This window comes from Schistocerca nitens, chromosome 4, assembly GCF_023898315.1.
Source record: "Schistocerca nitens isolate TAMUIC-IGC-003100 chromosome 4, iqSchNite1.1, whole genome shotgun sequence".
NCBI classification, from domain to species: Eukaryota; Metazoa; Arthropoda; class Insecta; order Orthoptera; family Acrididae; genus Schistocerca; species Schistocerca nitens.
Window position 1 is genome coordinate 883,800,625 of NC_064617.1, and position 26,684 is coordinate 883,827,308.

Here is a 26,684-nt window from a genome sequence, read left to right on the forward strand (position 1 = left end):
AATGGAGCTCCGTATGCCACGGCAAACTGGCTGACACTGACGGCGGCGGTGCACAAATGCTGCGCAGCTAGGGCCATTCGACGGCCAACACCGCAGTTCCTGGTGTGTCTGCTGTACAGTCCTCTCGCAGTGTCCGGAGCAAGTATGGTGAGTCTGACACACCGGTGTCAATGTGTTCTTTTTTCCATTTCCAGGAGTGTATATCTTATCATATCATGTCAGTTGGTTGAAGATACAGCATCACTGTACTTGTGCTTCCATTTAAAATTAGCTCGCAGGCATGATTCAATTTCAGAGCATTAAATTAGAAGGAAAAAAAATTAACTCCTGTCCACTACCTAAATACGTTACTCACATGAAAGAATGAAACATACAGTGAAAACAAATGTCTCGGGTATCTCTACAGATAAAACTGACATATAAAAATAAATGAAAAATGACAAAGTTAGCCGGCCAAAATGGCCGTGCGGTTCTATGGATGTGTGTGATTTCCTTAGGTTAGTTAGGTTTAACTAGTTCTAAGTTCTAGGGGACTAATGACCTCAGAAATTGAGTCCCATAGTGCTCAGAGCCATTTGAACCATTTTTTTGACAAAGTTATATCCACGCACTACTCAGTAAGTGGATATTTGAGTGGATAATAATGTACTGTCATATATGCTTTTTCAATAAATGTAAGCTTAAAATCAAAGTATTTTGATATCTTAAAATAATTTAGATCTTCAGATAGAATCTCATTTAATTTTTTGATGTCTGGCTTTGAGCATCCTTATCATGAGGTCACTATGCATCACAGAAGGTGCATCTGTTATCCTCCTGTACTATACATAGTGAACTGACTGACATGGCTGAAACTGTCTACATAAAAACATCAATGAGATTATGTCTCAATGTAAAAGTCATGTAAGAATTCCCATCCCTGCAGTTAGCAAGAGTTGTGAAGCAGCTATTGAATTTTCAAAAAGGGGGGAGGACCCGTTACATGACTTAGGGATTCTATTGCTATTAGAATCAATGGAAGTTGTTATAAAATACATAAAAAAGACACACTCAAATAGCTATCGCATCCTTACTGGAGTGAACGTTCGATGACAGCCCGTGATTTTGTGATTTCTATCATAATCGTCTCCAGATGATAGGAATGTTGTATTACATAAAATACAATAGATGACAATTTAAGTGTAAGATTTGCATCGTGTTCGGCTACTTCTCAGAGACATTTAATAGTAATTGAAAAAGTAATTATTGTGTGAAGGTAATGTCGGACGATACGTACGGCTCGGTATCACGGAAAATTAACTCTAGTAAGGCTGCGGTATTTATTTGTGTGTGTTTTTACTTGTTTTATAACAACTCCCATTGATTGTAATAGCAGTCAAATCACTAAGGTATATAATGGGTTTTCCCCCCTTTTGAAAACTCAATAGCTGATTCACAACCCACGCTAATCTGAATTACGTGGATGGGAATTGTTGTTACAGCGCATCCTCTGAGTCTACAATCCTACTGGCCTTAATCTCTTTTCCTCTGATATTTTGCTCTGTCTCCTGCTGCCAATCCTCTCATCCCTTCATAATGTGCCACATGCAAGATCCTCTGCTCTCTGATGTCAAATTCCTATCTTGTACACTTTATGCTTCTCCTGCCCAGCTGTCAGCCACTCCTCATCTCCTTTTTCTCCTCACTCACTATTTTCTGTCCACTATAGACCATAAACAGAGTAAGAGCCACAGTAAGCTGCACACTGAGTATATCCCGATAATGAAAGCTGGACAGTCTACAACAAAAGCAAGGGTTTGTATGTATAGTGATGCAAGTTAATGAGTGCTTCATACAGTGTGGAACACATGCTTACTGGTTGCCTGCTCAGCCTATAATTGTGTGAGAGGGATGGCCCACAAGAAATGCCTGTTACATTTCTTACAGCCAGAGATTGCAGCTGTCATAGTAATGAGGTGCAACATCTTTGAATCACTATCGATACCTGCCGTGGGTGGGGATATTAAATCCCTCCCCCTCGATATTGGGGGAGGCTGGGTTTGTGCCATTGCCAGTCGGGAAGCGTGGGAGGCACAGTTGAGGTCCCCGCCAAGGGATCTAGCATCATAGCCTCGTCTGCTACTGCATGGACACAGGGACAATGGAGTTGGCAGTTTGTCAGAATAGAATTCTGCGCCAGTACAGCTGTCACTAGAAGAGGCTTGGGCAGGGAGAATGACTGCTTGTGGGCTCCCAAACAATGGCCCACATATCTGCATGCTTTCAGCTGGGGTAACTGGGAAGCAGGTAGTACCAGCAAGTATGCTGCATGGGGCTATGGCTAACGGCATGGTGGGTGGTTGCTGGGATGTTAGACATCTGGGTTGGAGATGACAGTGGGAGTGGAAGCACCATTTATAACTGCAGTTGCAGCTGGAGCTATTTTTGGTGCCAGGTTATGAGTTTGTGACCAGCTGTGATGTCAAAAAGCTGACACCACCTGTGACCTGAGACAAACCTTTCGGTCCACTCCATATGCCAGCCAAATTTACATGCCCAGACACAGGTGGCCTGTGCATAGGCAGACCTGTACTTGGGCTGAGACACAGGAGATCTAGCTCAGTTGCAGTAATAGCCATTTATTGTGATTTGGACTGTATTATAAGTAAAAATGCAACACGTAACAAAATAAACTTCAAACTCAAACCGAAATCATTATACTTGTTTGACAACTGCTTCTGTTCCTTATATTTTTTTAAATGTGTATAACTGAATACATACATGTGTTTCACTGCTGTTCAGTATAAACCACTATGCGTAAAAATGAATTACTGGTACCAAACACCAGTGCAAAAGACTATTGTAAAAATTATCTGCATGTTATCATATTTTACGGTATCAACAGACATTACGAGTTTAAACTAACTCGTTCGACATTACAGTGAGAGAACGCATAAATGATTCATTGAACAAGCTAACAATTAACCATCTTCTGTGAATAACTCAACAGAATGCTGGCCGATAACATTGAAAACCACCAATATCTCGACAGGTAATCCTCTCTTTCATTTTAAGGCTTATCCAATTTGTGCCATGAAAATGACAAGGGTCTACATGTCAAAATACTGTAGTTTTTAATGAATTTATCCAGCCGCAGTCTCGCAAGTAACACAACAGGCTGGGAAAAGCTTAACTTCTCCTTGGGCAATGTGTTGAACATTATAGTCTGAATAATTCACAGGATACATATTCCTTACCAATAAAAGCTAGGAAATTCTCATGTACTGTGTATGAAATTGATATGCCCACAAAAACGTTTATAAGCCACAAGTCTTTAAAACCAAGAAAGATCACTAGTTTGTTTCAAAGTCTACATTGTAATACAATCTAATATCTGAGTCCATGGCTGAACCATCTGATTGTATATTTAGGATGATACGTTCAAGGCTTTTATCCATCTTCACCTCCCTAAGAAAGTCTTATTTTTGAAACTTTTCAGTGAGATACACACAGTGTGCCTACGCTGAAGGGGGATGCTGTCCATTGCTTCAAGCACAAGCATTTCAGTGCCTTACCTTGACTGTTTTGCCTTTTTCCCCCCATAGCTTGTAACCTGTGCACAAATTAATTCTATCGGATTATACTGACAGTAATAGGTGCATAAATGCAAAACTGTGTGACCACATTCACATTCAAGAAAGTCAAATTTGTACATTATGTTGCATGACTTTTATAAATTAATGAGCTGCAAGTGTTCAGTACGAGTCTGGCTTATATTGTTAGAAATATTTTTATTTTTCAGCCAGAGCACAATATCCCTTTTCATGGTGCTCATACTTGGGCATTTCTCTGTAACAGCTGAATGATAACTGGCATGGTAATTACAATGACCGACTTCAAAGCTAGGTATGACAAGACTTCCTCAGTGAATCACTTCTTGAAAGTGACGGCGTTCATTACTGAATGGTAGTCACTACTGTTTTTATTACATCTAAATACAAATTTACTCTGAGGGCCAAAATCAGAAGAAGAGCTAGCATGGAGAATAAGTATCCGAGAACCTTTTGCTATGGGAACTTTAAAACCACAAGAACCATCACCCATTTTCCAGCAGGTATTCATGGAACAATTCTGATTATCCATGTTTCATCAAGGTGATACACTGTAGAACTACCTCCTCCTCTTATATCGTGCACCTTTATAACAGACCTGCTTCATGCTGCTTCTATGTCACTTCTTTCAATTAAAAACTCTCTTCTTAACATGTTTAAAATCAATGTATTTTAAAATTCTTTACATTGATGAATCACTACCTTTGAATCCAATTTGCTCAGGCATAATTGTAACAAGTTTTTGTGATGTTGGATATTTCCTTTTATATACATTTCAAACACGGAGTGCATTAAAACATTGTTGTCAAAACCATCTGTTTGTGTTACAGGTTTCTTGCAATGTCGATGATTTTCAGCAACACAAAATTTCCTGAGTTTTCTACAGCTCCGAAACTTTTGTTCACTATTACCTGTACAGCCCTGACACTTTTGTTTACTATTCTCTGTACTGTTCTCTTCCCAACACATGCTTTTGCAGTTCGTTCTTGAGTCAGGAAAATGTCAAAAATAGAAGTATCGGTATCAGATTCAAATTTGAAGTCATAAATGCAGGACATAAACCACATCTACTGCTTGTGAAGCATTTATCTCTACATGATTACTCTGCAATTCATAATTAAGTGCCTGGCAGAGCATTCATAGAACCAGCTTTAAGCTCTCTCTCTATCATTCCCCTCTCAAACAGCGCGCATTACACACGAACACTTTTATCTTTTTGTCCGAACTCTAATTTCTCTTACTTTTTTATGATGAACATTCCTCCCTATGTAGGTGGGCCAACAAAGTATTTTCGCACTCTGAGGAAAAAGTTGGCGACTGAAATTTTATGAGAAAATCCTGCCACAATGAAAAATGCCATTGTTTTGATGATTGTCACCCCAATTTGTGTATCATATCTGTGGCAGTCTTTCCCCTATTTCGTGAATATACAAAATGAGATGCCCTTCTTTGAAGATTTTCAATCAGTTCTATCTGCTGTGGATCCCATCATGATAGCAATATTTCAGAAGAAGGTGGAAAAGCATAGTGTAAGTAGTCTCTTTAGAGGACCTGTTGCATTTTCTAAGTGTTCTACCAATAAATCGCAGTCTTTGGTTTGCTTTCCACACAACGTTATCAATGTGATAGTTGCATTTTAAGTTAGTCATAATTATAATCCATAAGTGTTTAGTTGAATTTACAGCCTTTAGAATCGTGTGTTTTATCCTGTAAACTGAATTTAGCAGTTTCTCTTTAGTAATCATGCGGATGACTTCAGACTTATTATTTAGAGCCAACTGACATTTTTCTCACCATACAGATATCTTGTCTAAGTCATTTTCTAATAAATTTTAATCTCTGGTGACTTTATAAGATGGTAAATCACAGCATCATCTGCAAACAGTCTAAGAGGGCCGCTCAGATTTTGTCCTAAATTGTTTATTAGCTCAGGAACAGAGGAGCGCCTGTAACACTTCCATGCAAACGCCAGATACTTGATGGTTTTTTGTCGATTATTACATACATTGATTTTTCTGACAGGAAATCACAAAACCAGTCACACAACTAAGACGATACTCCATAGGCATGCAGTTTAATTAAAGTTGCTTGTGGGGAACTTCACGTTTATTGCCGTCACATGACATTTTCATTTGGAAATCACACGAAAACGTTTACAGATACGCATTCACAGCTATACTGCTGCAATGAAGTAAAATCGACATCTGAATGAATAATTCGGTTGCTCTGTGAATGAAACTGCATTGTCACAAAATACGGCAACAGCGCAGCACGTGGTGGGAGATTCTCGTAGTCCAGTTTGTAACTCGCGGCTAGCCGCTCAGAAAGAGGATGAGTCTTATTGGGTACTAGGAGTTAATGGCACTTTGACCATGAGCTAAGTGTTCAGTGATTTGGACCACACCTAGCGCTGCCGGTCAGATCACTACATATTTAGCAGTAGTTGTCAACATCCCGTACTTCCGTATAAAATATTTCATTGGTTTTAATAACCAATGTTGTGTGTAGTGCATCACACTGGTATGATAATATGTTGCTGCTATAACCAAATATGGACATTAACAGGCCAAAATTGTTGCCACAATTTGCGACTTGACTGTACATGGCGAGAATGTGTGAAGTTCATTTTGTTGACTGTACATGTGTTAAAAATGCAGAATATTAAGGTGTTTAGAATATGCCAGGAAACCCCTTGCTTCTGTATGAGCTCCCATGTGTAAAACAGCTTCAAATTTCTGATTACTTTAGAAATGAGTGGATGTATTAAATATTTTATTTTAAGAACATAAATGGGGAAAAATCTTTAGAAAAGGTTTCAAATTATCTTTAAAGTGTCTTGGAAATTGCTAAATGCACTTAGCAACTGAAGTAATGTAATTCATTTTTAACTATTATTGTTAACTGAAGATTTGTTCATTCAGATGAAAGGACCATTGCCAGGAAGCAGAGCATTTGCTATTTAGCAGTGTTTCATGTTTTAAATGGCCACATTTGAGTAAAAACGCCACATGTACAACACAAACACTAGATTGTTTAACAGTAATGTTAAATTATTTCATTTCTTTCCTGATTTGGTTTTGAAGCAAAACCCTCACAAACTTTGCACACTGTTGAAACCGTGTGGCTCTCTTCTTAATCCTATAACAATTACACTTTGTGAGATGTGTCCCATATTTCAGAATATTTTTTAAGCCCATCAATGAACAGTTACACTTCCAAACTGGCTGTATCTGTGGGAGGCTGACAGCAGCCATTGCTGGGGTTGTCAACATGTGTAGAACAGCCACTTCATGGCGATGAGTGAGATAATAGTGATGCAGCAGTGCTCAGCGAGCACAATTCTCTCGCCATGTAACTGCTGTAGTGTGTGTGGCTCCGTTGTTTCACATGCACTGCTGAAACACAGGAGAAAATGCTGCTGAGAACTTGTGATAATAAACCCTTTGAGGCCATCTGATACTGACAGTTGGTCATTTCAACCTGTCAGTGCTACTTCACGACAGCAAGATTATGCCCTCAACTATTGTACTAATAAAGGTCACAACTAGTCTCACACTTCAGTAAGAGGAAAGAGTCGACAAGTAGGATGCAATTGCAGTGCCACCATTCTCAGACTTGTGATATTCATAGATCTGCAGTGGGAAGGAAGGAAGGCACTGACATGAAGGCAATGATCAATTTCTAAGGCATGAAGCCCTTAATCTTAAGGCTCATACTTGCTCCATTTCTTATCTCTAGTGGCCGATTGGTTGAATCGTATGATATTCAGGGCCACGGAGTATTGAGATGTGATACTGATCCAATGCTGGATGCAATTATATCAAGGGAGAAACCCGATGAGTTGTAAAGTATGTGGTCAACCGACTGATCTCACAGAGGAAGGATCGCTGTACCGTGTACTGACCACATAATTATTGTTTCACATCTGCATGTGCCATGTGGCACAAGTAATGGACTTATTACCACACTTCTGGCCACCCCACACTGTTAGTGAGAGAGCAGCAGAAGCTGGACTGCTGAATTGGCATCCTGTGTGCAAGCTGCTGTTGACTCTGTAACAGATGATAATTTAGAAAAGTGACAACTGCTAACGAGTGACATTCTGAACTATCTCCAGTGACAATTGCTTTTTAAAGCAACTGAGTTACTTCTGGTAGTGATTCAAAAGAACTCTGATGGCACAGGGGTAAGTTGGAGACATTCCATGTCCTCATATATTGTCTCTCATGAAACAGTATCCTGGCATTGTATTTCAACAGGACAACACTTATCCACACACAGCCTGTAGCTATACAAACTGCTTCCAGTTTGTTGAGGTACTCCCTAAGTCAGTAAAATCCCTCAATACATACTTGATGCTGTATAGGGTTACAGTTATAGTATAAATTTGGTGATGAACATAAAGCTAAATCTGTCAACTCAACTATTTCTGTGAGATTATTTTTTCTTCATCATTCAGTACTGTAACAGTAATTATGATTTTTCCTTGATAAGTGTGAACTTGAATGATAAATTTTATTTAAGTCAGAGAAAAAATACCTATAGTAAAACAATAGAATATCAAGCAATTTTTAATAAATCTCTTAACTTTACCTATTTCTCTTACCTCTGCACACTCCCTACACTGTCTGCCATATACTTCTCATCCAAAATCAAACAATGGAAAATACTTTTCTGTTACTCTGCCTACCCCCTGCCCCCTCCCCCCACCCTCCATCCAACCTTTTGACTACACTGAGCTGTCCTACCCTGTCTCTCCACCTCACCACTGTACACTCTCACAAGCAGCAGTTTACCACCCCCGCCCCACCCTGTTATCCCACCTCTTCCCCACCCCCATTTCCTCCTTAACCCCATCACCCAGCTGTCTCTCCCATCATGCGCTGCTGCTTACAGACTGGCTTAAGTTGACAGAAACTGCGGTCATATGTGTGAGAGTTGCATTTATGTGCATATGTGTGTGTGTGTGTGTTGTCTATTTTGAATGAAGGCCTTGTTGGCCGAAAGTTCGCTTTCCAAAAGTCTTTTGTTGTACCTGTCTGCAACTCAGCATCTTCGCTATATGGTGAGTATCAACTATCCTATTCATGATATTGGCACTAGTTTTGTATTAGTTTCATTGTAACTGATAATCTACCTTACTAAGTGGCTAACACATTTCATGTGGCACAAAGTTCCAGTTCCATTGTTGCCCATCTCACAGTTTCCAGGGGCAACAAAAATTTGATTCTCTGTATGTAGTATAGCTACTGACCAAATTTAAAAAATAAAATTATGTCATAATCTGCTCATTAAGAGGTGTAATCTTATGCTAACAATAAGTACTACAGTTAGACACCATGTACAAGTATTGAGAAAGCGTAATTCACCATGTGCAAGTACATCGATTATATTCATCCAGTATTTGACAATGAGAACACTTGGTTACTTGCTACAAATTTTACACATAATTTCAGAGCTTTGTGATACTCTTTCTTAGCAACACCCCTCACAAAATAATGAAAGGAAAGAAAATCGCATATTACGTTTTCTCTGTTGGTGCAGTAAACTTTGTTGGGTGTGATTTCTAATTTATTCTTTAGTACTAACTCTATTCACAACACCGAATGTATGTGCAAAATTGTATCATCATACAGGACACAGTTCAGGAGATACAAAATGGGTATGTGGGGACGCTCTGGTATCCATTCCAACCACCACACACCGTCGTGACCCTAAATCATTTACCTACCAACTAAAGGTCTGTATGTTTATGAAATTGTGTCTGACCATTACTTCCAACTGCTCAACTTATTCTATCAGTGAGTGTATTTTCCTGGCATCATGGCTCAGCTGGGGAGAGAGTTTGTTTTGGACAGTGTGTGCAGAGGGAACATGCAAGAAGCAAGGTATAAGAAGAACGTGAAGGAAGGAGAAGATCAGGAGATGAAGAGGTCAGGAACATGTAGACATGGAAAATTTGCATAGGTGCAGACTGTGGTAATACCATGCTGTAGATGGGAATTACACATATGGGGAGGAGGACAAGAGCAGGTAGATCACAGTGAGGAGGGGGATGCAGAGGCCTGTTAATTGTTGTTGTTGTTGTTGTTACTGTTATTATTTATTAGTCTCAGTCAATCAAACTATATAGACAGCCTTTGTAACAATTACAAAAGGAGTAAACATAAAATACACTGAAGTGATAAAAGTCATGAGATAGCGATATGCACATGTACAGATGACAGTAGTATAGCATACATGAGGTATAAAAGGGCAGTGCATTGGTGGAGTTGTCATTTGTACCCAGGTGATCATTATGAAATGGAGGGCAATGGAGGGTGAAGCTTTGACAATGCCAGCCACTCGTGCTGGTGAAACGTCAGAAAAATCATTAGATGAACGTCGGCCGAAGAACCCGAGACAGAAGCCAATAGGCAGTTTGTCAACAAGTGGCCACGAAAGCCTTAACAATTTTGTATTATGAAAAGGCTTCCAATGTGATTATGGCTTCACATCAGGGTTTAACAGATGCTGAATGCAGAATGGATAGGTGCAGTTAGATGCATGGGATATTCCATTTTGGAAATCATTAGATCCATAGTGTAAAGAATGAGTTGAGAATACCAATTTTCAGACCCATGGACAATACAGTGACCAACAGCCTTCACTTAATGATCGAGAGCAATGGCGTTTGCGAAGAGTTGTCAGTGCTAACACACAAGGAGCACTGAATGAATTAACTGCAGAAATCAATGTCAGATGTATAACAAACATATTCGTTAGGACAGTGCAATGAAATTTGGTGTTAATGGGCTATGGCAACAGATGACCGATGCATGTGCCTCTGTAGGACTTATTCTGGGTTTGTGACCGTATTGGTTGGACCCTAGATGATTGGAAAGTCATGGCCTTGTCAGTTGAGTCAGTAGGGTTTGAATGTAGTACAGACCCCATGAAGCCATGGACCCAAGTTGTCAACAAGGCACTGTGCAAGCTGATGATGGTTCCATAATTGTGTGGGCTGTGTTTACATGGAATTGACTGGGTCCTCTGGTCCAACCGAACTGATCATTTGCTGGAAATGGTTTATGTTTTGCTACTTGGAGACCATTTGCAGCGATTCACAGACTTCATTTGCCCAAAAAAAGACTGAATTCTTATAGATGGCAATGCACCATGTCACCCAGCCATAATTATTCTTGGTCGGTTTGAAGAACATTGGAGCAAATTATTTGGCCACTCAGATTTCTCAAAATGAATCCCATCCAACGTTTATTGGATGTAATTGAAAGGCCAGTTCATGCACAAAATCCTCCTGTGGAAAAACTTTTTCAGTTATGGACGGTTATAGAGACAGCATGGCTCAGTATTTCTGTAGAGGACTTCCAACGACTTGTTGAGTTCGTGCCTCATCGAGTTGCTGCACAACACCAGACAAAAGGAGGTCCAACATGATATCAGAAGGTACTTTATGACTATTTCACTCAATGTATAACAGTGGCTGAATATTAGGTACACACTAAACTATTACAGTAAAGAGATTTGTTCAAACACTGTATTATGTGAACAGCTCCAATCATTGAAATTCCTTTACATCCATTTTTACACGGTTTGATATTTGAATAGTGTCAGATCATTTATTAATTTGCCAAACAATGTTTATCTTAGATGAATAGGAAGCTTAAATTTTGAAAATTGTGTTATTATCTCCATGCACTGAAGAAGATACTGAAACAAGGAATGTGATTCCATATTTCCCAATTTCCTTGACTGATTCTTTTGGCTCTCCTGCATTTCTTATGTGCAGAAATGGCTGTGGTTGGCTGTCTGAAAAACTTACTTGGGGCTGCATGGATTGACCTTATCTTTTAGCCTATGGGGATGGCTCATACAAGGTGTAGTCAAAACATAATGGGATTTTTTGATTTCTTGGGCTTTATAATCTGATTTTCAATTTTTTTTAAATTTTATTGGTACATATGTTCCTGATGTATGATTGCATTTTAAGCTGTTTAGAATATTCAGTTTGTTGTTGACAGTCAGAAAGGTTATATGTGTGTTCAAGTATTCAGCAAATTTTTACGTTTGGAAAAGATGTATCAAAGAATTTGCATTAAATTGCTTGAAAAATGGAATAAAGTGCAGTGCTGCATTTGAAATGTTGACTATGGCTTTTTGCAAATCTACCATGAGTAAGACAAGAGTTTACAAACAATGTAAGCAATTCACAGAGGGTCGAGAAGATGTTGAGGACGACAACTGCCCTGGATGCCGTAGTACATCAATTACAATGTGGTAGAAGTAAAGAAAATGGTTCTAGAAAATCACCATCAGAGAAGTTGCTAATGATGATGGCATATTCTTTGGCTCATGCCAAGCAATTTTTTCAGATGTTTTTGGCATGAAACATGTAGCAGCAAATTATATTCTGAAACTGGTGAATTTCGACCAAAAGCAACATCTCATAGCCATTGCTCAGGAATTGGTGAATGAATTGAATAATGACCCAGAACTTCTAAAAAGGTTATAACAGGTGGTGAAACATGGATATGTTATGACGTAAAAAAAAAAAAAAAAAACTCAATCACTTGTGAAGGTTCTACTTTCTGTTTTCTTCAATTAAAATGGAATTGTGAATCATGAGTTTCTGTCTTATGGTCATATAGTCAATAAGGAATACTATCTCGAAGTTATGCACCATTTGCGTGAAGCAAATGCTCCCACTCACACTTCAATATTTGTTTGTGATTTTTTGGCGAAAAGCAAAACCATTGCTCCCTCAGCCACTGTTTTTGCCCGACATGACACCTGCAACTTCTTTCTATTCCTGATGCTAAGGAGAACCATTAAAGAACATTATTTTACCTCCATTGATGGGATAAAAACAGAATCACTGAAGGAACTGAACATTATAACAAAAAGTGAGTTCCAGAAGTGCTTCCAAGATTGGAAAAAGAACTGGCAGAAGTGTATTATGTCTGAGAGAGTTTACTTTGAAGGGGACAAAGTTGATGTTGGTGATGAATAAATGAAGGTTCTTCAAGAAAAACAAAAATTTCTGTTAATTTTTGATTACACCTCATATAACATGTGTATTCAAGGAGAATACTAATGAAAAATGTAGTATACAATTTTTTATTATTTGATTCATAAAACTATGGCTTTCTTTCAACAACAGGTTGAACTTGGACATAAAATATTCCTCTTATCCATGTGTGTAGTAAGCCAGTAGGTGAACCATTCCTCTTGAGAATGTTTCATGATTACCGGAGTGAAATCAGTGTAAGGTAGAGGAACACCTATGAAATGGCATTTTGTAAAACTTTCCTTCAGTAAGGCATTCATCACTTCATTATGAATGATCCTACCATGAACCTTAATCTGTATTAAACTAACATTTTGTTCTTTAAACATAGCCAAAGTGATAAATAATTTTGAGATTCATGAGAGTGGTAAATGACTAGTGTGTTGTGTAATCAGTCACTCAGTGCCTTTTGAGACATGGTGGTTAATTTCTAGCATGAGGATTTTCTGTATTATCTCATTAAAGACACATTCATCATTAACAGAGCTGTAGTATACATAACAAAAACAGGTGAACCAAAGACACTCATTACTCAGCCAGTAATGAAGTTAAGTGAAAGCCTGCATGTATTCATTGCAAACACTGTATTTAGTGAGAATGTATTAAAATATACTGATATACTTAACTGTTGACTTACTTTCTTCATTAAGGTTTTTGAGTCCATCATCTGTAATATCCGACATCTGTCTTTCAATGACCGAAACTCGTGGCTGTTTTGAATTGCGAGGTGTGAGTGAGACCATCTTCAGGAAGTACGGTCGGTAAATTCCTTGACCCACATCAGTTGTCTCCGTGGAGAATACTGCAATATATACATACTAAAATTAACACAATACTCAGCGTTTTCTGTATAAATAAAGATCTTTTAACTGATTTGTAATGTGTACACTGGTGTACTCATATTGGCTGTTTCAGAAGTTTTACAATTGTTTTTTAGCTGAAAATAAGCAGATGACAAATATATGAATATTTGTGAGGTATCAGAGTGAATGGGACACTGTTTCTATTTGTTTTTGTTAAGTGTTGTGTACGAGAAAGTAGTTAACATTATAAAGATGCACATCGGGTGACCAATACTTGCCTTCAGTAGGTGAAATTCCTGGTACTCTGAACAGAAATAGTTACAGTAAAAAAATACTAAACCTAGGTTTTGAAATATGTATATATGTTCTTTCTTGAGGAAGGAAAGATTGGGGGTGGGAAGGACAAGGTGACTCAAAACCCATGTTGATAGGGATTAAACTCACAGCAGACTGATTAGTATGACAACTGAGGACAGAGTTTTCTGTTCAAATACATTGATACAGAACTTAATGTCTAACTTGGGGTTGCATAACATATGGCATGACATGCATCTTAATGCTTCTGGAAAGAGTCTACTTGTTCAGTCAATGCCAGAAGCAGCCAATCTGTTGTGGGATGGCTCCCACTCAACCTGAGACCTGAGTCACTTGCCCCATGCCTCATCCCCCTTCACCTCCTTTCTAACCTTCTCAACCTGCCCTCTTTCCTTCCTGGAGAGAAAACATAATGTTTAAAAGGCTAGGATGAGTATTTTCTTCTTTGTAAACTATGGAAAGTCCAAGTTGAAATCTAAAATGTATAGCAGTCTGGTCACTGTGTCTGTCTGCAATTCAATGTCTCCTCTATACGGTGAATAGCAACCATATCCTTTTCATAATATATTCTGATTTAAGTATTTCTGTTGATAACACTAGGAATTTCATGTACTGAAGGTAAATAATAGCCAGGCATTCTCTATTCTTGCAATTTTAACTATTTTCTCTTTTGAAATTTTCCTTGAATCAATATTTTACTTAGGTCACTCTTGATGGTTATTCATTGGTATTCCACAGTTATTACTGTTTCTGGTGATTTATTGTTAATAGTGTAAATGAACAGTAGTTGGTTTCATTATCTAATTGAAAAGTAATGGATTTTATTATCCATTTATGTGCTATATGTTTGTTTACACTCTGGGTCAACTACCATTTGCTGCACTAATTACTGATTCTCTGCAGCTCATCCAGCATTTCAGTAGTGTTCCGGTGTTGCAGCCTTCCTATAAACAAAGTATCATCTCTGAATAGCTGCCTCACAGAGCTTCCAACATTATTCTCTAGACCATTTATAAACATATACTGTAAGAATAATGTCTTGAGTTCTATCTGCTCAGAAGTACTGAATCCAGCTATAAATTTGGTCCAGTACTCAGAAATCTCATTCATTAAACAGCAGTGTCAAACTGTATCACATACTTCCACAGTGTCAAGGGTGTCAAGGAACATGGCATCAAGTAGGCAACAAGGGTGCTATTGTTTACAGCACTCCAAATATCGTGGACAAATAGAGTGAGCTGAGCTCTACAAGATCTCTGTTTGAAGACTCTATGTTGATTTCAATAGAGGGGATTTTTGTTCTCCAAAAAGGTCATAATTTGTGAACATATGACATGCTCAGATATTCTACAGCAGATTGATGTCAACATTGCGGGCTTATAATTATGTGCGTCACAGAGACAAACATTTTTTTTTAAATGGAAATGATCTGTTGTTATTCCAGTTGACAGGTAACATATGTTACCCCAGCAACCTCAACAAACTGCTGCAAGAAGGGTAGAAGGACTGTTTGTATAACTGTGTGGAATATTACAGGTACTTCTCCTAGTCAAGGTGCCTTTACACCACTAAGCAGTTTTAGTCATTTTTCAACTGTGTAATTGCTTTTTCAGTATCTGCTAAAAACTGAATCCAGTATTTCAACATTCTCTTTGTCATTTTCTGCTTTGGTGCCGATATAGTCACCGGGCGACTGAATAGAAAATTTCAGTCCAGTTACTGATTTTGTGTAAGATCAAAGCTTCTTACTGTTTGTGGTCAGACCAATGTGCAAAATTTTATTAGTTTAAAAGTCAGTGAGCACTCTTGCATTGCTCTCTGTTTTCTCATTTTGGTTTTGGATTTTAGTTATCAGTAAGGCTTTCACTTAGTTTAAATCATGATGAAACTCTCTCTGATTTTGTAGTAACTTTCTGAAGTCACTGTTGAACTGCATTAGAACTTTCTGATACCTCACAACCTTGCTCTGCATATACAGATCTAAGGCATATTGAACAATGGTTTTGAATTTTATGTGTTTTCACTCCTTCATCATGAGACTAGATGTAGAGCAAGTTACATGCTACCTTACCACAGACTCAAAAATTCTCCACACTGCATGAGCATGAAATTTGTATATAAAATCTATAAGGGGAAAAGTGGCACAGATCTAAAAAATACTGAAAGACACCTGGAAAAATATTTTAAAAGTAAATGCTACTATAGTGTAGAAGATTTCTTGAATGATGACCATGTAATATAGTTGTTGTTGTTGTTGTGGTCTTCAGTCCAGAGACTGGTTTGATGCAACTTTGTGCAAGCTTCTTCATCTCGAAGTACCTACTGCAATCTACATCCTTCTGAATCTGCTTAGTGTATTCATGTCTTGATCTCCCTCTATGTTTTTTACCCTCCACACTGCCCTCCAACACTAAATTGGTGATCCCTTGATGCCTCAGAACATGTCCTACCAACTGATCCTTATCCATCTACCCTTCAGCATTCTTCTGTAGCACCACATTTCGAAAGCCTCTATTCTCTTCTTGTCCAAACTATTTATCGTCCATGTTTCACTCCCATACATGGCTACAATCCATACAAATACTTTCAGATAAGACTTCCTGACAGTTAAATCTATACTCTATGTTAACAAATTTCTCTTCTTCAGAAACGCTTTACTTGATATTGCCAGTCTGAATTTTATATCCTCTTTACTTCAACCATCATCAGTTATTTTGCTCCCCAAATAGCACTCATCTACTACTGTAAGTGTCTCATTTCCTAATCTAATTCCCTCTGCATCACCTGATTTAATTTGACTACATAGCATTATCCTCATTTTGCTTTTGTTGATGTTCATCTTGTATCCTCCTTTCAAGACACTGTGCATTCCATTCAATTGCTCTTCCAGGTCCTTTGCTGTCTCTGACAGAATTACAATGTCATCATCAAACCTCAAAGTTTTAATTTCTTCTCCATGGACTTTAATTCTTACTCTAAAATTTTCTTTTGTTCTTTTATTGCTTGCTCAACATACAGATTTAATAACATTGGGGATAGGCTACAACCCTGTCTCACTCCCTTCCCAACCACTGCATCCCTCTCATGCCCCTTGACTCTTATAACTGCCATCTGGTTTCTGTACAAATTGGAAATAACCTTTTGTTCACTGTATTTGACCCCTGACACCTTCAGAACATGACAGAGTACATTCCAGTCAACACTTGCAAAAGCTTTCTCTAAGTCTACGAATGCTAGGAACATAGGTTTGCCTTTCCGTAATCTATCTTCTAAGATAAGTCTTAGGGTCAGTATTTCGTCACATGTTCCAACGTTTCTACGGAATCCAAACTGATCTACCGCAAGGTTGGCTTCTACCAGTTTTTTCATTCATCTGTGAAGAATTTGTTAGTATTTTGCAGCCGTGACTTATTAAACTAGTAGTTTGGTAATTTTCACACATGTCAACACCTGCTTTCTTTGGGATTGGAATTATTATATTCTTCTTGAAGTCCAAGGGTATTTCACCTGTCTCATACATCTTGATCACCAGATGGTAGAGATTTGTCAGGGTTGGCTTTCCCAAGGCTATCAGTAGTTCTAATGGAATGTTGTCTACAACCAGGGCCTTGTATCGACTCAGGTCTTTCAGTGCTCTGTCAAACTCATCACACAGTATCATATCTCCCATTTCATCTTCATCTATGTTCTCTTCTGTTTCCATAATATTGCCCTCCAGTACATCACCCTCTTATAGACGCTCTATGTACTCCTTCCACCTTCCTTCTTTCCCTAATTTGCTTAGAACTCGTTTCCAATCTGAGTTCTTGATATTCATACAAATGGTTCTCTTTTCTCCAAAAGTCCCTTTAATTTTCCTGTAGGCAGTATCTATCTTACCCCTAGTGATATATGCCTCTACATCCTTACATTTGTCCTCTAGCCATCTCTGCTTAGTCATTTTGCACTTCCTGTTGATGTCATTTTTGAGACGTTTGTATTCCTTTTTGCCTGCTTCATTTACTGCATTTTTATATTTTCTCCTTTCATCAATTAAATTCAGTATCTCTTATGTTAGCCAAGCATTTCTACTAGCCCTTGTCTTTTTACCTACTTGATCCTCTCCTGCCTACACTATTCCATCTCTCAAAGCTACCCACTCTTCTTCTACTGTATTTCTTTCCCCCTTTCTTGTCAATTGTTCCCTAACACTCTTTCTGAATCTCTCTACAACATCTGGTTCTTTCAGTTTATCCAGGTCCCACCTCCTTAAATTCCTACCTTTTTGTAGTTTCTTCAGTTTTAGTTTGCAGTTCATACCCAATAAATTGTGGTCAGAGTCTACATCTGCCCTTAGAAATGTCTTACAATTTAAAACCTGGTTCCTAAATCTCTGTCTTACCATTATATAATCTATGTGAAACCTTCCAGTGTCTCCAGGCCTCTTCTACGTATACAACCTTCTTTTGTGATTCTTAAACCAAGTGTTGGCTATGGATAAGCTATGCCCTATGCAAAATTCTGCTAAGTGGCTTTCTATTTCATTTGTTACCCCCATTCCATATCCACCTACTACTTTTCCTTCACTCCTTTTCCCACTATCGAATTCCAGTCTCTCATGACTACAAAATTTTCATCTCTCCTCACTATCTGAATGATTTCTTTTATTTAATCATACATTTCTTCAATCCCTTCATCATCTGTGGAGCTAGTTGGTATATAAACTTGTACTACTGTGGTAGGCGTAGGCTTCATGTCTATCTCGGTTACAATAATGTGTTCACTATGCTGTTCATAGTAGCTTACCCGCACTTCTATTTTTTTATTCATTATGAAACCTACTTCTGCATTACTCCTATTTGATTTTATGTTTATAACCCTGTATTCACCTGATCAAATGTCTTGTTCCTAATTCCCACTATATCTAACTTATCCTATCCATATCCCTTTTTAAATTTTCTAACCTACCTGCCCGATTAAGGGACCTGACATTCCACATTGTACACAATAACGAAGATATAGAAGAAGTTCACTCAGTCAAATTCTTAGATTTAAATGTAAATAAAAATTTGAACTGGCAGGCACACGTTGAATACCTGACAAACAAACTGAGCAGCTTTGCATTTGCATTACAAATATAATCAGCTGCAGTTGACATGGACACATGAGAAGTTGCATATACAAGCTAATTTGAATCTGTTATTGGGCGTGGTATTGTTTTTTGGGGTAACTCGACAAACATAGTGTGGATACTAAAAATACAGAAAAGATCATTTGAAATATGTGCACTGCAAATCACAAGTCTACCATTATTTAGAAAACTTAAAATATTGGTTCTGCCTTCCTTATACATATATGAGATTATTATGTTGTACACCAGACATGAATTATTTGAGAGAAACCATTTTGTCCATTCATATGATACTAGAAACAAAGAAAATTTTATGCTCCCCACCCACCGCCTCAGATTGTATGCCCAGGGACCTCAGTACATGGGAATGAAAATTTGTAATAAATTAAAAGGGAACAAGTTGATGCAGATGAATTCAGGTTCACTTAAAAGAAAGCTATATGAGGTACTGACACTGATGTGTTTTTACTCAGTGGATGAATTCATGCAGGACAAACTAGAAATTTGAGCTGGATACAATGTGTTATACATTCCAAGAAATATCCTTATAGTGTTATTATTTATTGTAGTGCTATTATTTATTAATGTAAAAATCATTGTAACTGTATTATAAATTTTTGACATGTCTCCTGCATGCAAACCAAATGGATTGCAAATGTACAACATGAGATGAATAAAACACAATTCACGCTCCGATCCGTAGAACGCCAGTTTCGTTTCTCCTGATAACATCATCCTCGTGAGTAGTCCCTGCCCAGAAATCTGAATGGGGGACTATTTTACCTCCAGAATATTTTACCCAAGAGGATGTCATCATCTTTTAACCATACAGTAAAGCTGCATGCTCTTGGGAAAAATTATGGCTGTAGTTTCCCCTTACTTTCAGCCATTCGCAGTACCAGCTCAGCAAGGCCATTTTGGTTAATGTTACAAGATCAGATCAGCCAATCATCCAGACTGTTGCCCCTGCAATTACTGAAAAGGCTGCTTCCCCTCTTCAGGAACCACATGTGTATCTGGCTTCTCAACATATACCCCTCCATTGTGGTTGCACCTGGGGTACAGCTATCTGTATCGCTGAGGCACGCAAGCATCCCCACCAACAGCAAGGTCCGTGGTTCATGGGGGGAAGATGTCATATAGTATCTCTCTAAAAAGTAACACCACATATATTATAACAACAGATTTATATTAAAAAAATGACAACCACGTAAAGTAATACATATTCATTGTCCCCTTAGAATAGTTTATTAGTCTGTATGTTAGTCTTAAAACTTACAGGTCACCTATGTCACAGTCTTTGATTGTATGAGGTATCTAATGTGATAATAAAAATTTGATTTTGATTTTGATTTATTCATCTCCAGAGCTATATATTTGATGCTGACTGCTAAGATAATTGAAATTTGCTTAGTGTCACTCTTGTTAAACTAAAATATTTTCATGCCTTTATTAACATTTGTTACAAGTGCCTTAGTCATAGACTAAGACCTTATGGTTAATGACTCCCTGCTCTGTGTTAATTGTTTGAAAGTAGGAGACATTGGGTGTTGTCCTCACAAGTTGATTCTCTAACTGCACTAAGTATTTTTCAGAAACAACATTCTGGACAGTCTCAGATCAATCCCTATCTCTGGCACCAATTTAACTACATGACTCTCCCATTCTATAGCTGGCAAAGTCAAGTCTTCCTCTATTACAATAGTAAGATCAGGAAACAAACCTTTGATTTTCTCCAAGGTTTCTCTGAAGCAGTGTGCCACTATAACTTTTGAGGCATGTGGGCTGCAAAGAGATCTGATATCAAAGTTTGACCCACTTTTGATATTTACTTTCATCCACATTGTTTCTCATTTGGAAACTACTAAATCTCACTATTCAATATAAATTTCTTTATGGCAAAATGTATGTTGTCACCATTAGGATCTAGACGATCTGCACTCTATATATTCCAACTGAATTTAGGATTTTGCTGCTATTCATTTACGATTTGTTAGCTTCCTGTTCCTAATACAATGTTAGCATTATGACCTTCAGTAAGTGAGACTGATTCTGGGTCCTTGTCATGGGTGCTTTTGCAGTTTACTAATGCTACATTACCATTTTCTGTTTTGGATGTGTGAGGATGAAAATACTTCTCTGAGAGTAACCTGGGGAATTCCAAGCAGCTTGTTTACTGCCATCCATGTGTTCATAAAGCTATGCTTGTCAGATTATGGAGACATGTTAAGATATTAAATGACAGCTGAGTGAAGAAAGTTATTGCTGTCATGATAATACTAAACCTAACGGTGCTTAAATACAAATGTCATTTAATTTTACCTTCCAGATTCTTTAGTCCTCGAACAACTACAAAGAATGATGTCTTACTTCCTTTGTCATGAAAAGATGACTTACTTTGAAGCATCATCCAATTTTTATTTCTTGTAAAAGACATTAGTTTATTGTTTGAATTACAACCAACTGACCACCTTGTCATGCTCTGCCAGAGGTTTTCATTTGCATGCAATATGGAGGGACATGGGGCCAGCACAACTCCTGGCAGTACCGGGTGTGGAACCTGGGTCCTCTGCACGGCAGCCAGACATGCTGAGCACTGAGGCAGATATCAGGTCCCTAACATTCTCTTAAATGTTGCAATATTTCATTTAGCATTACAATGGATTTTTAGTCATATGTCACACATGTTAGGTTGTGGTAACGTCATATCAAACTGTAAACACATACCCCGCTTCAAAACAGGCATTGCAGTACCACTGCATAGCACAAGTGCAGTGCAGATGTCATTATTATGTTGGTATGAATTTTATAGCTTCTATATGAATGAAACACTCCTAATGATTCCAACCTAATGGTGGTGTGCCCAAATGTTCTGTTGGGTTGGGTTCTTTGGGGAAGGAGACCAGACAGCGAGGTCATCGGTCTCATCGGATTAGGGAAGGACGGGGAAGGAAGTCGGCTGTGCCCTTTCAAAGGAACCACCCCGGCATTTGCCTGGAGCAATTTAGGGAAACCATGGAAAGCTTAAATCGGGATGGCCAGATGCAGGACTGAACCGTCATCCTCCCGAATGCGAGTCCAATGTCTAACCACTGCGCCACCTCGCTTGGTCCCAAAGCTTCTGTCTCAGGGCCCTTACTTTTTCTTGCACATATCAGAGACCTCTCGTCAGTAACTTTACCAGCTGCCAAGTTTGTTTTGTTATAGTAAATCATGTATACTCTTAGGAAGGTCAACTAATGAAATTTTCATGGACATTAATAAATGGTTCCTAGCCAATTCTCTGTCACTAAAGTTTGAAAAAAAATAGTATATGCAATTCAGAACTTGTAAAAGATTTCCTGCCAGTATATGCTTAAAAAATAATGAGAAGCAGTTAGAAGAAGCTGACAGTGTTAAATTCTGGGGGACACTTCTTGATAGTTATTTGGGAATTTCTTAGCAGAACCAATTGAGGCGCTTATGTTATTAATAATATCATGTAAAATCTGTCTTTGGTACAAATTGATTATTGTAAATAAGTGCTGTAAAGTATTTTTTATTTATTTATTTATTTTTTATTTGATGTTGTGCTGTTAGGATAGCCTAAGAATTACCGTATGCACCTAAGGGTATTGAACATGTAATATTTGGTGACAAGTTTTATTCCACATCCATAATTTCGATTTCATTTGGGATCTGTGGAAGGTAATTAGCATAATCATTATTATTTTGTAAATTTTTATTGTATATTCTTGTTTTGTGACATGTTCCACATCCCGGAGAATTCAATCAGAATGAAAAGTACATCATATCTAATCTGAAAAAGCATGTGGCAAACATACTGACATAAACAGCTAACTGTATTTATTTGTGGGAAGTTTAAGCTTTTTTGAGATAATGATATTATTTTCCACTGTACACTGTTTGGAAACCTGAGGTAGCCAAACAATTACTAATTTTAACTTTAGTGTCAACTTATATGAGTACCTGAAATAATCATGCTTTCATATTTTAGCCAATAAGAGCTACTAATAAATTATTCAAGGGTTATTCGATAAAGAATAATAATAATTTTTTCATGGTCATAATTGCTCACACTATAATGTAATATTATGATATTCTGTTAGCTTAATGAGCAACAAACACTCCATATCAGTTTCATTGTTGGCACACCTGGTTCCACCTGTGAGAGGCGGGGAACGTGAAACATGTTCCATATCACTTACTGCAACAGTGAAGGTAACATGCAGTGAACAGTATGCGGCCTAGAAATTCTGCTTTTGTCTCAACAGATCTTCAGCTGAGGCATATGCAGTATTTCAGGAGCCTGTGGAGAGTCTGTTTCCCCTACAGCACAGCCTCAAAATAGTTTAAAGAGGGGAGACAATCAGTTTCAAAGAAGGTGTATCTGATGCTCCAGTTACTGCTATTACAGAAGAAAGCGTCAACTTTACTGTTGCCATTGTGAAAGAGGATTGATGAGCAACCTTACAAATATCTTCTGAAATGTGTTTGTGTGCCGTGAGTTCCAAGACTGTTGATTTGCGAACAAAAAGACATTTATGTGTAGGTCTGCATGCAGTTGAAGTTGATGTTAGAGAAAGATATGGAGTTTCTTTCAAAAGTAATCGCTGCTGATGAATATTTGATACATCATTTTCATCCTGTGAGGAAAACAGCAATGTGTGGAAATCTCCTTCATCACCAACCCCCAAAAAGAAAAAGTTTTTGCTTCTATTGGGAAAATTATGGTCATCTCATTTTTTAATGTTCATGGAATCATTTATTAGCATGTTCTACCTGCACACACATCAAGAACTGCACAATACTGCAGGAACAGCCTGAAAACTTTGTAAGTCCATATCAGGTGCAAAAGGCCACATATCTGTGAAACAGGCCAGATCATGCCCCACAATAATGCATGGCTAGATATTGCAAATTTTATTACTGAATATCTTACAAAATTCAATCTGACATTCATCACTCAACCTCCTTATAGTCTGAACTTAGTCCTGTGTGACTTTTTTCTGTTCCCTAACTTGAAGAAACACCCTCATGCGAGGCAGTTTCTGTCATCAGACTAGTTGTGAAAGCTGCAGAGGAAGCTCTGAAGGACCTTTAAAAAATAGTTTCTAGCTTGTCTTTGCAGACTGGCTGATAAGCTGGGTCAAATGCATCACATCCAAAGGTGACTATGTTGAGAAGGACCATGAAAATTATTTGTGTGATTGAAAGTATGTTTTCAAAAAATTATTATGACCCTTCTTTACTGAACAGCCCTTGAACAAAACATCTTACACAGAAATATTGCCATATAAGCTATTATAATAGGACTTTAAGGCACCAGATGTGCTCTGAATACTGGCATTGGTTGCACATAGAGAATTATTCATCAGCAGCTCTTGGTGGTTGAAATTTGGTTTCTCTAATAGTTGAGAGCAAATGTATAGATGACTAACATTTCAACAAAGAGAATCCATGCATGTGGAATAAAACAGTGATTTATTTTTATCTGTGAAAAATAAGAAAAAGAAATAAATAAGAAGAAGGAAGGATAGAAAGAAATCAACTGTAGTTCTTATATGAACAGATTTTTTAAATAAAAAGTCTAAACCCATGTAATTCATAACTGTGCACTCACCATGTTTTTGACATCTTCTAGGTCTGCATGTGTTTTCAAAAAAATATTTCAGTTTCTTGTTATAAACCATGATGAGGATGTATGTCACAATAAGGAGAACCATTATTGCTGACTCTATCCATGTGATTTTATCATCCCAGATGGAAGCTACCAGAGAAAACAGTGCTACTGCATAGATGGTGGTGTCCCGTGTGAGAGGCCACTTGTCCAAAGTGATAGTCTGTTAAAGTAAAAGTGCTCTATGTAAAAGTTATTTAAATAAAGTTAATGACTGAAACAAAATCTTAACCACTATATCAAGTTTCCCTTTACAGGTATCATGTACATACCATCTAAATAGTCTGTGCTTGTTAGCTCTGATGTGGAATGAGTCACACTTCACAGCACTTATTGAAATATGATTACTGTGCATATGTGCCATATATGCACATTATGCTACTATATACAGCTATACAGGGTGAAGTGAAATTCGCGCACTCGGACTTCACAGTGTGACTCCTTACATGCCAGTGATAAGAAAATGTCTGTCACAAAATTTCGTCTGGCGAGTGCATCCAGCAGAAAAAGGATGTTAGAGAGTGACAATCTGGCAACACTGTAACCACATGTATGGTAACTACCTCTGTCAGCACATGTTACTCATGCTGTGCAGTTGGTGCAGTGGATATATTTTTGGATTAGCATGCAGTAGGTCAATGGTTCGATCCTGGTTTGAGGCATATGTTTTTTATTTGGTAAATGTAGTCCAGGTGGTACGGTATCTGGCATCTAAATCCTCAACAGCGATTTCAGTGCATCGTCTAGAAAACATTTGCAGTTACCTACTACAGTCATAGAAGTGGAAGATTGTTCAGCTTTGAAAGAAGCCCTTTCCACGTCATGGGTGTGAATTTATTCGCACCATTTCATCTACTAGATTGAAACCTGTTTTCTTTGTACCCTCCTCCAATGGTCCCATAGATTCTTGCCTCCTTCAGATCCATTACATTTCAGTAGGGCTTTATGTTGCCAGTAGCACTAGCAAAGTGCTTTGCCAGTAATGTCCAATCTCTGTTACTATTTGTATGTGTTATCACCATGATCCCACTAATTATGCGTTTCAACATTGAGTCTGGTAACCTCATGCTGTTTAGTACGTATCTCAATTTATTATTATTATCATTATTCTATCGATGGTATTGTGGAAATTTCATGTCTATTACTGTTAAGGAAGTGGTGTAATTTGAAACTGAACATTTCACAATTAGCAGGTCAGGTTGAATCATGCAGAACAATATCTGTCAGAAGGGTAATGCGCGTTAGGTGGAGCTGTGCGCAGGACTGATGGCGTGTTTATACTGGACATGCTGTCCATCGGAGAGGGACTAGTTCGAGTGGAATAATGCACCTGTGACAGGCTACAATGTACCATGTGTACACACATTGAATTTTCTCATTGTAAACCTCTAGTGTGGCAGACGTATGGCATACACAAATAATGGATATGTGGATATGCTTCTGGTCCTTGGTGCATCTCATTACTGGGGTGGTGTTGCCGCTCATGAATATGCTGCTAGATATCCTCATCAATGCCACCCAGATAAAAATGTGTTTCATCGTCTGGAGCTGTGCCTTTGGGAATCAGTTTCTCTCCTTCCACCATCACAGGACAGAGGTCGTCCATGGACTCGCTGTACTCCAGCTACTGAGGAAGCTATTCTGGAGGTCATACACCGAGAACCTCAGTGAAGTACATGTAGCAGAGCAAGGCAGCTGCATGTCTCGCAATGCGCGGTCAGTAATGTGCTGCACGAGCATGGGCTGCACCCCTATCATGCTTTCATGCAACACCTGCATCCTGCAGATCACCATCAGCAGATTGCAATCCTGTGAATTGTTGCAACAACAACAGGAACCCAATGATGACTTCAGGAGCACTGTAATATGATTGGATGAAGCAGCATTCACTCTTGAGGGTGTCTTCAATATGCACAATGTCCACCATTGGTGTGAAGCTAATCTGCACGTCACCTGTGTCGGTGGATATCAAGTTTGCTTTGATATCAACGTCTGGGCTGGAATATTGGGCAACATGTGATGGGCCCCTTCATGTTGTCTGACTGGTTGACAGCACGAAGCTATCATGCATTCCTCTCAAAATATCTGCCTGATGCACTGGAAGATGTTCCACTACATG

General features: G+C 38.2%; 1 protein-coding gene across 2 annotated transcripts in view; it reads right to left on the reverse strand.

Annotated features, from left to right (window-relative positions):
- The window catches only part of LOC126253409 (sodium/potassium/calcium exchanger 4-like), a 118,106-nt gene that overhangs the window by 43,792 nt on the left and 47,630 nt on the right, over positions 1-26,684 (reverse strand). For both annotated transcript variants that reach the window (XM_049954718.1, XM_049954717.1), the window contains exons 5-6: positions 24,509-24,728; positions 13,295-13,459 (exon numbers count right to left, since the gene is read on the reverse strand). In XM_049954718.1, coding sequence (XP_049810675.1) covers positions 13,295-13,459; positions 24,509-24,728 — 385 coding nt within the window. The remainder of the gene's footprint in view (positions 1-13,294; positions 13,460-24,508; positions 24,729-26,684) is intronic.